The 15,686-nt window shown below is 51.9% G+C and overlaps 1 protein-coding gene across 1 annotated transcript in view; it reads left to right on the plus strand.

Moving 5' to 3' along the window:
- Positions 1-221: 221 nt before the first annotated feature.
- Positions 222-15,686, plus strand: part of CMTM7 (CKLF like MARVEL transmembrane domain containing 7) — a 102,308-nt gene continuing 86,843 nt past the window's right edge. Inside the window, exon 1 of the mRNA XM_063924869.1 lies at positions 222-650. Coding sequence (XP_063780939.1) covers positions 525-650 — 126 coding nt within the window. The 5' untranslated portion in view covers positions 222-524. The remainder of the gene's footprint in view (positions 651-15,686) is intronic.

Here is a 15,686-nt window from a genome sequence, read left to right on the forward strand (position 1 = left end):
CTGGTACCAGTAGCGGGGTATGTGGTACTACTTACATAGCTATCACAATGGTACCAGTAGCGGGTTATGTGGCACTTACATAGCTATCACAATGGTACCAGTAGCGGGTTATGTGGTACTTACATAGCTATCGCTGGTACCAGTAGCGGGGTATGTGGTACTACTTACATAGCTATCGCTGGTACCAGTAGCGGGGTATGTGGCAGTCACTTACATAGCTATCACTGGTACCAGTAGCGGGGTATGTGGTACTTACATAGCTATCACTGGTACCGGTAGCGGGGTATGTGGTGACTGCACACACCCAGCCAGGGAAGGGGCTGCCCGTACTCTGCCAAGCCCACGCCGGGCGGAGCAGCTACAGGCAGGGTCAACCAGTGCCTCCCCACCCAGAACACAGGCTCCACCAACATCACCAGCCGCACCGTAACCTCCTCCGGTCCCGAGGTGCAGCGCCAGCCGCTCACTGAGCAGCATCTCCCAGACAGAGCGCTAGCCCACGGCGGCGGGCGGCTGTGAGCGCCATGTCCCACAACGTGACCGTCATCCGGACCACAGCCAGCAGCAACAACGTCCCGCAGAGCAGCCCGGGGCTGATAGACAGAGGCTACCCGCGATCCAGCTCGGCCACGCTCAAGCTGTGTCAGGCGGTAAGACGCGGGAATCCCCGCCACGCTCCGGCATAGTAATGATAGTTACCCAACTTGTGCTCGTTTATCAGTAATAACATAGCGATGTCTCATAGATTAGTAACTTCTTAATCGAACATCAGCCGGGTCCGGCCGAGACACCCGTGCGATGCGCACTGCCCTCAATGTACGGGTATAAGACGCGTCTAATTGTACATGGTGCAGTCACATTGCCCCTCTGTGTGTGGTAGTTGCCCTGCCTCATGTAGCAGCTACTAGCAGGGGCAGATAATGATGGGCAGCCTGCTGCTCCCCACGGCCGGTGCTGCTGCCCGTGCTGCCACATTCCTGTGCAGGGCTCTGGGTGATCGCGTTTCCACAGTCTTTAGAAGTTTTAAGTTTATTCTGAACTCTTATTATATTGTCATCTAAAACAAAGCAGCTGGGCCCCGACAGAATACTGTGCTTCTGCTGCTAGGTTTCCGTTATACAGCACTTCCTCGTCACTTACTCTTACATCTACAGTATTCACATAAGGGGGAGAGGTCGACCCACGGCATCCCCCTTTGTTACCGCTCGCATAAGCTAATAAGCTCCCCTTTAAATAAGAGTCTGACACATTTCTTTTGGATCGAATTACTGGCCACAGTTTATTTCCATTACCTTATTCCATGTTACCTTACAAGGTTGCAGGGCACGGACAGAAGTGGTGGGCAAGGCGCCAATGGGTCCCTGACCCCTCCTGATTACCTGGGGGCGTGCCCTGCCTACCCTGTAGGCACCGCGGCAACGCCCCTGGGGAACCAGCCCTCCTGGCGCATATCACGCTCGCCTGGCACGCAGCTCACTGGCCCAACCGTCCAAAGCTGGAGCCGAGCGTGCGCCCGTTCACCGAGGGTGAATCTGCCAACCTCAGCTGGCTCCCCCCGTTCGCCATGCCTTGCGCACCGCTTCTTCCCGCCGCCCGCTGACTGTGACATACATATTTCCTGCATTTAATTCCTTAACACATTAAACATACAACCATATTATAACTTGCAACGATTTATACAATAAAACTCTGAACTGTAAGCATAAGTACATATATACGCTTTTTTAAAATTTGTATACCTGCCCCCGTATCTTTACCTACAGTGACACAATCAGAAAAGGGGGTACCTACTGCAAACCCAAAAGAGAGGGGAGCGTGCTGCCCGCTAGCGGCTCGCTTTAATGGGTGGGTGGGTGGGTCCCACTCTGATCTCTGCCCTCCCTCAGTGGCCGCCTCCTCCCCCCGCCTTCCTATTTAAGCCGCCTGCTGTCCGGCCGGCCCCCCCACCTCCTACTGGCTACCAGTGACTTCAGGTGTGAAAGAGGGGACGGGCACACTTGCCCGCCCCCCCTTTCCTTCGTGCCGCTGGCCCGCGGGCCACCTGCCGCCCCTCCCCCTTACCCCTCTCCGGCGCCATCCGGCGCCTTTGTTCCCATAAGGGGGAGAGGTCGACCCACGGCGTCCCCCTTTGTTACCGCTCGCATAAGCTAATAAGCTCCCCTTTAAATAAGAGTCTGACACATTTCTTTTGGATCGAATTACTGGCCACAGTTTATTTCCATTACCTTATTCCATGTTACCTTACAAGGTTGCAGGGCACGGACAGAAGTGGTGGGCAAGGCGCCAATGGGTCCCTGACCCCTCCTGATTACCTGGGGGCGTGCCCTGCCTACCCTGTAGGCACCGCGGCAACGCCCCTGGGGAACCAGCCCTCCTGGCGCATATCACGCTCGCCTGGCACGCAGCTCACTGGCCCAACCGTCCAAAGCTGGAGCCGAGCGTGCGCCCGTTCACCGAGGGTGAATCTGCCAACCTCAGCTGGCTCCCCCCGTTCGCCATGCCTTGCGCACCGCTTCTTCCCGCCACACGAGGATCTCGGCTGCCCCCCCGAGACCCGAAGCCCCCACCCTGCAACCAGCTACTGACCCCCGGCCTCCAGTGCTTCCTGAAGCGCATTATTGAACAGGTCAATCCCAATGTCCGACAAATGGACCCCGTCACTCCTATACATGCCCCCGATCTTTTGGCTGATGTCCTTATGCCGTATGACCCGTCCCCCTAGCGCTGCCACGCACTTGCCCACGGCCGCGTTGACCCTTTTCCTGGCCCTCTCCACTCCTGCCCCTTTCCGTGCTCCGCGCCAAGCTAGCCTGGGAATGATGTTAGACCATATTAGCTCTACTCCCGGCCATCGCTCTTTTACCCATTCTAGATCGGCCCGTATTGTCCTGATCAAGTCTAGGGATTTCATGTCGCCCAAATCGTTACCCCCCAGGTGTAATACTATGGTGTCGGGGCTGCTTGCCGCATCTTCCCCGGATAACAAGGTGCCCCTCAAGCCGTGCCACCTCATCCCTCTCTCCCCGAACCAGCGTACATTCCCCTCCTTCTCCGCTAGCCCCAACTGCCTTCCATAAGACCTCCCGGCGGCCCTTGCTGCCGCCCAGTGGACGTATGAGTGACCGACGATCCATATCTGCCTCGCCTCCTTTTTTCTTGCGGATGGGGCTGTGTGGGAGAGGGGGGGGGAATATGATAGTTAGATCTTTTCTGTTTCGTCGTTGAGGGGTCTAATGTAGCGCCTGTAGCTGTTGGACCCCCACCTGCCTAATGCTTTGATCTCTTCCATCGCGCACCCTTCGTTAGCGGCTGACGTGGCCGCCCCTATTCTAAACGAGTGTGTCCCGAACCTCTCCGCCTGCCAGCCAAGTGATCCTACGCATCTCTTCAACACTGCTGCGAACTGGTACCTAGTGAGCGCGGCCCCGTCCTTGTGCACCAGAAAATTCTCCCCTCCCGCCGGCCTTGTTACCCTAAAGGCTTCGACCGCCCTTACCGGGCAGACCGTAGCGTCGGCGTGCCTGCGTAGCTGCACCCATTTTCCCTTTCCGTTCTGGTCTGTCTTTGATCTCCGTATTTTACACAATACTGTGTCCTCCGCTATGGTAACGCTACTGCGCTGCAGCCCCGTTTCCTTTGCTGTTTTGGACTGCGCTACCAACTCACTAACCCTGAATGCCCCACTAAACGCCATAATAAACGCCGTTGTAAACAACCTCGCCTCGCTCTGTTTGCGGCAGACGCTTGGGACCACTTCTATCAGTTTCCTCAGCCTTTCGATTGTGATTGGTTCTCTAGCGTCCGGTTTCTTAACCTCCGCCCTTGCCCAGCCCTTCATTATCGTGCGTACTATGAAACTCTTCGTCTCGTCCCTTTCGCCTGCCAGTTTCTGGAAAAAGGATACCCCTGCTAGCATCGTGTTTGCTCTGGCCCTGGAAGTCTGCTCCCTTCTGAGCTTGTCCAAGAACGCCAACAATTGTTGCTGTGGAGGCTTGGATTCAATATCCCCAGCCCCCTGGAACTGCCGCCATTTTTTCCATGCGGCCTTGTAGGCCTTCCAGGTCTTTGGTGCCAGGGACCGCTCCACCAAGTTGTCTAGTTCTGATCGACTATCTGCCAGAGATAGGAGGGGCATGTTAAACCTACTTCGCTTGCTCCTGGCGCTGCGGCCCTAAAAACGTCCCACTTCTGCCTGGACAATGCGTCCGCTATTACGTTCTTCTCCCCTGGCACGTGTCTAGCTTTGAATGTTATGTTGTGGTGCAAACATGCTGCCACCAACCTCCTAAGCAACCTGACTACTGGCGGCGATGATGCCCGCTGGTTGTTCACGGCTTGCACCACCCCCATGTTGTCGCACCAGAATTGGATCTGCCTGTTTGCCAGCACTTTTCCCCATATATCCACTGCCACGACTATTGGGAACAACTCCAATGCCGCTAAGTTCTTGGTGATCCCCGCGGTCTCCCATTCTGGTGGCCATCGCTGGGCGCACCATTCGCCCTGCAAGTATGCCCCAAACCCCGTAGCTCCTGCTGCGTCTGTAAATAACTGCAGCGCACGGTTTGACGCTACTTCCTTGGGCCAGATTTGCACGCCGTTGAAATGTAGGAGGAACTCCTCCCACACCCGCAGGTCCTCCCTAAGCTCCCTGGCGATACGTATGAAGTGGTGCTTTGCTGCCATGCCCGCTGTGGCTTGTTCCAGCCGCCTCTTGAAGATTCTGCCCATTGGAATCACCCTGCAAGCAAAATTTATGCTCCCCAGTAATGACTGCAACTGCCCCAACGTGACCTTCTTGGCCTTTGCGCAGTCGCTCACTTCCCTGACCAACTTTACCACCTTCTCTGTTGGGAGTCTGCACTCCTGCCTCACCGTGTCTATTTCGATGCCTAAATAGGATATAACCTCCGTCGGACCTTCGGTTTTCTCCGCCGCGATGGGTACACTGAACTCTTCCAGCATACCCTGTAGCTCGTGCAAAAGGTGGCTGCACTGCTCCGACTCTGGTGGGCCCGCCACCAAGAAATCGTCTAGATAATGCGCTATGGCCCTTGCCCCAGCGCGTTCCTGCAAACACCATTGCAGAAACGAACTAAATGCCTCGAAGAAAGCGCATGAAATGGCGCAACCCATTGGCAGGCATTTGTCCACAAAGAAAACCCCGTCAAAACTTAAACCCATCAGCCTGAAGCTCTCTGGGTGCAAGGGGAGCAGTCTGAAAGCCGACTCGATATCTAGCTTTGCCATGAGAGCTCCTCTCCCTTGTGCCCTAACCATCTTGACCGCCTGGTCAAAGGATTGATACTGCACTGAACATTGCTCTTTGTCCAGTGCGTCATTTACTGACCCTCCCTCGGGGTAAGACAGGTGCTGAATGAGCCTGAACTTCCCCGGTGCCTTTTTTGGGACCAGTCCCAAAGGTGACACTATCAAATCCTGTAATGGTGGGACTGCGAATGGCCCCGCCATTCTCCCTAACTCTAGCTCCTTTGCGATCTTCTCACGTACCACCCCCGGTTGCTCCTTGACGGATTTCAGGTTTCTTATTTTTTTTTTTTTCTGTGGGCGGGACCTCTCTTATTATCGGTATCCTAAAGCCCTCCCTAAAACCGTCCCGCAGCAATTTGGCTTCCTGCTGCTTGGGATACCTGGCTAGCCACCCCAGGATCCTGCTTACGTTCACTGGGCTAACTGCTTTTTCCAGCCCCTGCCGCCGCGGGTAGCTTTCTTGCGGGTAGCAATCCTTTGCGGCGTGGCTTGCGTTGCAAAAGGAACATGCGTGCTTGAACTTGCACTGCGTGCGGGTGCACTGCGATTCGTTGAACGCCCAACATTTGAGGTCATGTTTCTGCGTGCTAGGCCTCCCCGCGCCGGCTGCTTGTGCCGGTGCAGCCTTCTCCGCTATACCGCTTGCTAATGCCTTGAGCCACGCGTCGAGGTCCCTAACTCCGAAGTCGATGGGCTTACCGCCCTCTGCCTTCGCTCTGAATCTCTCGTCGTACCTCAGCCAGACTGATCCCCCTTGCTCCTTGTACACGGAGTATATAAAATCCGTATATTTTAACATGCTCATCGCTACCTCGGGGTACGCTTCTATGTAACAGCCGGAGTAGGCGAACATTCCGCTCAGCCAGTTCTCAATAGTCTTGTAGCTATCGGCTTGTGCACCCCCTTTCGGTTTTGCCTTTTCTTTGTCGCTCAAGCCCTTCTCTGTCAATGAACATATATCCACAAAAACCCCTTTTTCAATCTCCTTTCTGGTTTGTTTTGGTAGGTGTCCTGCCACTGCGCTAAACTCGCAACCCACTGCGGACCCTGTCTGCAAAAATCTCTTAGCCGTGTCCTGCTGCACCTGCCCCATCCGCTCCCTAACCGCATCTGTCCCGGGGGTAAGCCCTTTCTTTTTCTTACAAGTCGCTCTGGCTAACTTTAGCTGCTCCCTCAATACTCTGCATGCCTCGTCCTCCTCTGAATCCGTTGCGCTATCCCCCTGCTCCCTCGCCTGACCTGCTCCGCCATTGCCAACCACCCCCGTGAACTTCACCATAACATTACTAACATCTTGCGATATATCTGGGGACACGATAATATTGCACAAACTGTTCATATCAACATTAGTCTCACCCATCCCGTGTGAAGATTCCCTTGCTGGACCGTCCGCGCTGGTCATCGTGCAGGATGCTGCTTTCGGTGTGGTGGCCACTTGGACCGTGTTGACTGCTGGGGCATCGCTGGCCGTAGCGTAGCCCGTGACGCTCTCTCTGCGATGGAATTCCGCGCCTCCTGACCGCTGCGTGTATGCCGGCTGCTGCTCTCGTGGCGTGATGGTACCGTGGACCGCCATATTGCTCCCGTGCGTTGATCTTGCTGGCGTGGTGAAGACTTGCACGTTCCTGTGTACTGCCTCCCTGTCGCCTTGTCTTGCCGGGGTGCCATGCTGGCTGCTGTGCTGCGCTGATCGCTGCCCTCCTCCCATCAACTGATAACGCTGCTCCTGCCTGTCTTCTTGCCTGCTGCAGCTGCACCCTCGACATCCGTGCCGTGAGTTGATGTATGCCGCCGGCGGTGATGCGTGTCGGCTGTAACTCCTAACCGGTGATGACCTGCGTGCTGCAAGATGGTGGCTGTGCTGATGTCGGGAGCTGGGCGGTGGCGAGTGGTAACGCGGGGATCTCCGGCCATAAGATGACTCCCTGCTTCCATGCCCCTTGTAATGCCTCTCCCTGCTGTGACGATGCGCGGTGTCCTGCCGCCCCCCGCCCATTTGCCCCGCCGCCGGAAGCTGTGACATCTCCCTGAACAGCTGGGTGGAAGCCTGCTGCACCCAAGCGTCCCGGCCGCCTGATGATGGCCCACTTTCGTATTCTGCTTCTCCTTTCTCCCATCTACGGGCTGGGGTTTGTGGTTGTGTGGCGGGTGAGATGGGGTTGGCGTTGCTCAAAACTTTGCCCCAAACCTTCCGCCCCTCCCCCCCGGAGTCGGGTCCGTCTGACTCCGCTGCCGCAGGGATATCCTCGTAAATAGGCGGCAGGTCACTCACCCCGTATTGCTGCTCGCTGGTGGTCGCTGCTGCCGGCTGCTTCTTCCTCTTCGCAGCCCTAGCTGTGGGATTGGAGCTGCTTTTTCTTCTCTTCTCTGATCTCTGCTCTCCCTCAGTGGCCGCCTCCTCCCCCCGCCTTCCTATTTAAGCCGCCTGCTGTCCGGCCGGCCCCCCCACCTCCTACTGGCTACCAGTGACTTCAGGTGTGAAAGAGGGGACGGGCACACTTGCCCGCCCCCCCTTTCCTTCGTGCCGCTGGCCCGCGGGCCACCTGCCGCCCCTCCCCCTTACCCCTCTCCGGCGCCATCCGGCGCCTTTGTTCCCATTCTTCTGTTGTCCTATGAAATAAGTCTTATGTGTATGTTGTGAATTGTAGGCTTTTAGGGCTGCATTTAAGAACGAGACATAACCCCATTAGCTAGCACTATAGGGGTTATGTCCTCCTTCCTGTATTCAACAAACGGCGATAAACTAAGATTACCACTACTTGTCACTATGAGGAAGATGTATGATCAGGGGCGGATCCAAAAGAAAATGATAGGGGGGGCACCATGGAAGGGGCAAGTACATTTGCGTGCAGCTTCGGTGCATGTGAGGTGGCGCTTCTTATACAATGCCCACAGTTGTAGCGCTCATTATGCAATGTCCACTGTACTGGTAGTGCCCCTTATATAGACCCCATAGTAGTGGTGCCCCTTATGCAATACTCGTATTGCCCCCAGTAGTAATGTTACCTGTAGTAATGCCCCCAGTCATTTAGCGCCCTAGTAGTTATGCCCCCAGTGGTGATGCCCCTGCAGTTATGACCCCAGTAGTTTACCCCCGCCCCCTTTAGTTTAGCCTCCCAGTGGTAATGCTCCCAGTAGTTTGCCTGCTTGTAGTTTAGCCACCAGTAGTAATGCCCCCCTGTAGTTTGCCCCATTGTAGTTTAGCCCTTGTAGTTATGCCTCCCTTGTAGTTTAGCCCCCAGTAGTAATGCCCCCAGTAGTTTGGCCCCTGTAGTTATCCCCCAGTAGTTTGGCCCCTGTAGTTATACCCCCAATAGTTTTGCCCCCCTGAATTTTAATAATGCCCCTTGTTGATGCCCCCCCCAGTAGTAATGTCCCCCCGTAGTTTGCCCCCAGTAGATGCCCCCGCTGCATTAAGGAAGAAAAAACCATTATACTTTACTAGCCCCGTTCCCGCTTCCAGACCGCTGCAGTCCTCCTCTTGGCGTCCGCTCCTCAGCACTATGAGAGAGACATCATGAATGACGTCTCTCCCATAGCGCACGCCGCACAGTGACAGCGCCGGAAGCCGGAGCTCAGTACTGAGCTCCGGCCTCCGGCTGCCACTGTGCAGGGAGACGGGCGCCCGCTGGTAACACAATCTCAGCGGGCGCCCGTCATCTCCCTGTGCGGGGACGGGGGACGGAGGCCACAAATGACAGGGGGGGCACGGGCCCGAGTGCCCCCCCCCCCCCTGGATCCGCCACTGTGTATGATCCTCTGTTATGGGGGAGAGGTGGTATCAGCACACGTTATGTGCACTGATATCACTTCTCACCATGGGGTCTATTCATGTATAAAACGAAAACAGAATTGCTACTTATCACTATATATCGCAATTCATGTATACTCACCCTTCCAACGATGCGCTGCGGTGTCTGGGGCTCCTGCGGTGAGGTCTTCTCCAGCGATCCTTCCCAGCGATGCGCAGAGTCCAGCGGCGGGTCCCTTTGCGCATGCGCAGGGTGTTGACATCCCGGCAGGCCGCAGTGGTTGCTGGGAGGTCGGGGGGCGGAGCCAGCACAAGGTGACGAGCAGCTATCAGGGAAGCATTGAGCTTCCCTGCCGTCTCCGCACCACAGTTCAGGTTACGCCGTCCTGAGATGGCGAACCTGAACTCCATGGAGAAGCGGAAAGCAGAGCTTTCCGCACCATCATGAATCGCACTCACCATACAAAGGTATGGTGATGCGATTCAGGCACAGAGCGGGGGTACCGCTGGAGAAGTCAGAGACTTCTCCACGGTAACCCGCTTTGTGAATTGCAGTAGGCAGAGAAAAGCCCTGTTTAACGCAAAACAGGGCTTTTCAATGCTACATGAATAGACCCCCATGTATGAGTGGCAATGTGTGCCTGACTATATTGGTGCTGTTATCTACGCCGCTATTCCTGGCAATGTATGTCTTACACCCATGGGCGCTTTAAGAGAGGAGGAGGCCTGTGTGCTGTCTCCTCCGTACGGGCCCTCTCCTCTCTGCAGGAGCGCTGTAGAGTCTGAGTGATCTAGAGGGCTCAGACTCTACTGCGCATGCGCAGATCTCCTGGAAAATGGTGCGGTGGCCACTTTCCCTGAGATTCCTCTACTGCGCATGTGCAGAACTCTGTGAAAATGCCCGCTGCGCCATTTTCACTGGGTTTTAACAACACCGGTGACATCGGCGCAGGACTCTGGAGGGGTGAGCATTCAAAAAATGGGTGGGGGCCCCCTCTGGACTCAGGGGCTCATGTGCACCGCACACACTGCACCGATTATAGAAACGCCATTGCTTACACCTGCAGCTGCCAATTTCGACAAGTTCAGGTGTCGTTGCCCATTCACATTCACCACAGCAGGGACAGCTGCTTGCTCTGGGCTGTATATGAGATCTCGCAAGATCTTACGCATGCCCACTGAGCCAGCAGCGACCTCTTCATGATTTGCCTCAGTAAAGAGGCAAAGCAGGAAGCATTATACCCGCAAATATTGGCTTTCGGGCCAAGGGTGGCAGTATATATGAAACAGCGCAGTTTGTGAACTGTCTGCGTGTTGCTGTGGTGAAGGTGTATCGTGACTGGACAAATGGCACCATTGCGAATAACCTATGTGTAAACTGCGGAGCACCACATGCCATTGATGTGAAAAGTGAACGTTCGCTACAAAGTTGCGAGAACAGACATGCTACAGTAGAGCAGCTCACATTCAAAATGAACCTGAAAGCTGCCAGACGTATCTAAAATGAACCCTGCTGTGTATGGGGCTCCAAAGCGGTTACTCTGGCTTTTAGCTGGTGGTCATAATAATGTGACTCGACCGTGTACTATCAATAGATGGCTAAATCGATACGGAGCCCATTGCTGGCAATGGGAACCAAATAGTGTCATTCCTACCTTCAGTGACACCTGGTGTGGGAAGTCATGTTGTTGTGACATTGTGCTGCCCACAAAAATGTGTTATTTGATTGAGACATCATGTCATACTAATTAATTAGTCTTCTGCACAAAGCAAAAGGGAAATCTCAAAATAATTTGGTGACTGCATATATGACACATGTATATCTGTGTGTGACTGAAGTCTCTGAAGCTGTGTACGTAGTGCTACAACGCAGCAGCCAGAGCTTTTTACCAATACTAGTTCTGTTCTGCTCTGTATACGGACTCGGGTAAATGTATAAAGCAGTGATAAGAATGGAGAAGTGAGCCTGTGGAGAAGTTGACAATGGCAACCAATCAGCTGCTCCGTACAGTTGTATAGTATGCAAATTATAAATGTTACTTCAATGCTGATTGGTTGCCTTGGGTAACTTCTCCACTGGCTCACATCTCCACACTTATCACTGCTTCATACATTTACCCCATAGGGAGCTATTCAAGAGTCTGACACTATTTTGCTGAAATCACAGACAGCTGTGCATGCACCACAATCGCATCACGCGTAGAAGATCACAATGCGATTGCGTCCCAGAAGGATGCGATCACAATGTGATTGACAGGCGGCGGGCGGTCAGGGTAATGCAGGGTGGTGGCACACATACTGGGTGGCCTTGCCCTGTGCTGGGCGGCCCACAGCATACGATTTTAGCAGTAGCAGTTTTGCGTTTTTAGGAAACTTCTACTGAGGCTAAATAACCCCTTCAGTCACACACAATATTCAAGGGTCATATATCAAATGAATCAGCACAGTCTCCTTGTGCGTCCTAGTCATAGTATGTTGCGACTAAGATGCATTCTTGCTAAAAAGGATGCCCAACGTTAGCAGAGTTGCACGGGACCTGGTAGCTCACTCATGCCAGGCACCTCGCTCTGCATGGCGTATTGAGGCTAGATGTATGAGGATGCATCTGTATTACACATTTTTAGAAGCTGTGTTTTATAAGCTAGTTTTAGGCAGAGAACATTAACTATTCTGCAAATGTATGAGTGTAACCATTTCCTCTCCTGCTATGTGACTGCAAATAGGAGCCAACCACATAGGTGCTGTTGCTACGACTGCAATACTCATTGGACAAAGGAAGCCCTGTTCTTCCATCAGTGCCAGGCTTTCTCCACAAAGTCCAGAGGCCCAGTGGGCAACTTGTGATCCCCCTTAGCCATCTTTTCTATGTCCTATGTTAATTAACATCCACTTTAGAAACATATTTTTCAGTATGCTGTTAAGCTGGGTACGTATTACACTTGTGAGCATGCCTCTGTGGGTGTGATGAGATGTTTTTCAATGGGAAAATGTTTTCTCTGCATAGTGGGCGGATTGGCATATAATCTACTTGCATTTGTGGAGTAGTCTAAGGGGTCCAATTTGGGGAGAGTTTGTGAAAGCAAGTTTGTTTCATGAAACTCACTTTACGTGAATGCGCATACCCTAGAAATGCCAGTTCGCGGGACTTCCAGTGCGGTTGCACAACTTTTATACAAAATACAGCCTGGGAGAAGCGCATAATAAAGTGGGGAAACCCTCCTGGACCCCCCCAAAAGTGACAACTGAGAGAGTAGACCATATAGAAAGCTGTTAGTGGCCTTAGGGTAAAGTACTGGAAATTCTTAAACGGTGTAAATGGCTGATTTTTGCACTTTTTATTAATGGTGAAAAAAATGAAAGCAAGCGTTTTTCATCAAATTAAATTCTTCCTAGCATTTTTGGGTACGGAAAAATGTGTGTAAAGTGATTTCTCAATGTTTTTATACAAGTTTGTAAAAAGTTGGAATAAACCCTTTTACCTGTCATGAGCTATTTAGAGAAATTCATCTGAAAACTGACATGTCTTTGTTGGCCGAATTATACTATTTAAACTCCTCCAAGTGTGTAATTATTCATTAGGAGGGGTGTACCGGAGTTTTTGCCAACATTTGTACCTTAAACTGTTTTCACTAACCTTTCACTTGCTGATGGTAGTGCGCACAAAAAAATGTTGAATTCATCTAGAAAATCATTCCTCATTTGGAATTGGATTGCAAATGTAATTCGCAGTGTAAGTTCCTTGTGAGAACGGTTCGCAGGACCCAGCTTGCACTTAATTGGATTGAACCTAAAGCTACGTACACACTAGACGACGCGGAAAGGATACAATGTCATCAGCAACCGGACCCGGTGGGGATGCCGGCATTGGCAAGTGCATACACCCTTGCCGATACCTGCAGTGACGAACAACGGCAGGGAGGGGGGGAGCCTGGGCCATGCTGAATTTGGCAGCATGTCCCTCTCTGGCGATGTTGCCCATCAGACCTGCAAGTCCGATGGAGGATGTTGCTGATTAAGCGCGGGAGTGCGCATCGTCAGCGACATAGTGCATACATACTGGATGATATCCTGGACGATGTGTCCGAATCGGGCACATCGTATATGATATCGTCTAGTGTGTACGCACCCTTAAGTAGGCAAATTGTAATAACAAGATTTAGTTGTGCTTGCCATATGTTTAAGAAGCATTACTGTTAAAACTTCCCATACCTATAGCTTTCCTTCAGAGGAGCCCCTAGAACTGCACACAGTAACAGGAGCTCCTGCATCGCCTCTTTCTGTAGTATAGCACCAGAAAAAAAGTTTCTAAAATGTTAGCTGGGGTGGGAGTGACAAGAGGGAGCAATAGAAAGCCGCAAACTCACTAGGCACACCTCCATAGGTTATACATGAAAAATCTGTTCTGTCCTGCTCAAATAGCAGAGCCCGGGGCAGCACTAAAGGGCAGTAACAGGTACAGTAAGTGACCATGTCTGTTTATATGAAAAGTAAAGTTTAGCATCAGGGTATACTATACTTGCAGGTGCTGCCTAGTTTGCGCAATGGCAGTACCATTTTTCACAGTGTAAAGATACTTGGTTTCAATCCCACATACAGTACTTTCACTGACTCCTCATAGGTGTAAATGATGTGTGAAATAGATGGCTCACTGCAGGCAAACCAATGTGCTTAAAAACAAGAAGAAAAGAAAAGCGTCAGGAAAATGGACTTGAACTATGGGTTTAATTCAGACCTGATCATAGATGTGCTAAATTGAGCACATCTACGATCAGTCACACACACGTAGGGGGACGCCCAGCATGTCAGGCCCGACCCTCCCCCCCCCCCCCCCCCTCCCGCACAAGTACAAAAGCATCGCATAGCAGCGATGCTTTTGTACTGTAGGAGTAGCTCCCGCCAGCGCTGGCAGGAGCTACTCGTCGCTGTGAGGGTCACAGCGGGTGTGGGTGATGTCACGCAGCCACCACGGCCCGCCCCCCCAATGGTCCAGGCACGCCAGCATTGCCCGGACCATGCCCCTTAAACGGCGGCCAAACGCCACCGGGACCGCCCCCTCCCGCCTGTCAATCAGGCAGAGGCGATCGCAGGGCTGAGACAGCCGTTGGCTGTCTGGCATGCTGCGGCGCCGACGCATGCCCAGTTCAGACCTGATCGCTGCTGTGCGAATACGCACAGCAGCGATTAGGTCTGAATTAGGCCCTATGTGCAGTTGCAAATAATAGCTCAGCTATGTGAACACCTGCATTGTGTACTGCGCTGGGGCCCCCATTGTGCATAAGGCACATCTACCAGGTTTTTGCTGATGAATGTGTATTTAAATTGTTTGTTTCATGAAAATGAAACCTTCAAATCTCATTTTGTGCATGTACTTTAGCCTTATTTAGGTATTTTGGAACAGTTTTCCTTCATTTGATGACTATTACATAACATGAAATAACCTGCAGACAAAATCAGAATCCCAATTCTTGATCCGGTCAGGATCCCAGCAGTTGAAATATCGACGCTGAAATCCCAATACTACTCGGAATGCTGACACTGGCACACTGAATAGGGTCACAAGCCCGGCGCCAGGATCCCGAACAAGCGTCTTCCGCCCACTCTCACGGGGAGGGTGTTTGGTTTAGGCACCCCCGTTGAGGGTTAGGCTTAATCTGTGGGGAGGGAGGGTTAAGGTAGGCTGCGTGGGTGGAGTGTTAGGTTAAGCTGTTGTAAGGAAGGGCTATGGTTAGGGTGCCATTGGGGGAAGGTAAGTATACTTATCTTCCCCTGTTGGGATTCTGAACATCGGATAATGCGGTCGGTATTCTTGCATTGTAATGACTTGCATTGTTGTACACATTTAATGCCACATATTATTTTGTTGGGATATTACAATATTAATCCATTTTTTTTTATAGAATTGTATGTTTTGATGCTTTTATACTTAATAGCAACCACTGGTTTGCATTGTTACCAAGGTCATGGTAATAATTTATTAACTGACTGCTATAGCAGCTACATATTATATAGTGCTTTCATCATTCGCATCAGTCCTTGCCTACAGTAGGTGGAACTTATATTCCATACCATGCTGACACACCCGCACATACAATAAGTATTCTAGCCTCTGTAATAATAGTGTGATAGAATGCTGTGCATAGGTGGTTTAAATGGCAGGATGCAAGTGCTTGGCTGATGGTAGGAAGAGTTGGATGGCTTGAAGATCCCACTCCTGGAGCATAGGTGAATGTACAGTGCGAATGTGTATGTTCTTATAGCAAAGTCATAGTTATTGTGGCAATTGCCATTTGTTCAGCAGTTTTAGACACACATCTTTGATATTCTTCCATAGTTCTATTAAAAGGTGTAAGTTAAATAGTAGCATACGTACAGCTTCTACAGAGCCAACAGCTTAGGGCAGTGGTTCTCAAACTGTGTGCCGTGGCACCCTGGGATGCCTCGGGACACTTGCAGGGGTGCCCTGTGTTGGTGGTCCAGGACTACTTCAAATTATTTATGGTCAATGTAATAGGCAAAAACCAGAGCTAGTGGCTTTCAATAATAAAATATGTGGACAAAAATAAATCAATCTTGTCCTTCACCACACAACTGAACCTAAGGATGATATATAAAAACAATGTACTTAATAGAATATTTCTTTTTACATTTCTCAATAAGAAACTTT

Source organism: Pseudophryne corroboree, chromosome 5 (genome assembly GCF_028390025.1).
Source record: "Pseudophryne corroboree isolate aPseCor3 chromosome 5, aPseCor3.hap2, whole genome shotgun sequence".
Taxonomy (NCBI): domain Eukaryota; kingdom Metazoa; phylum Chordata; class Amphibia; order Anura; family Myobatrachidae; genus Pseudophryne; species Pseudophryne corroboree.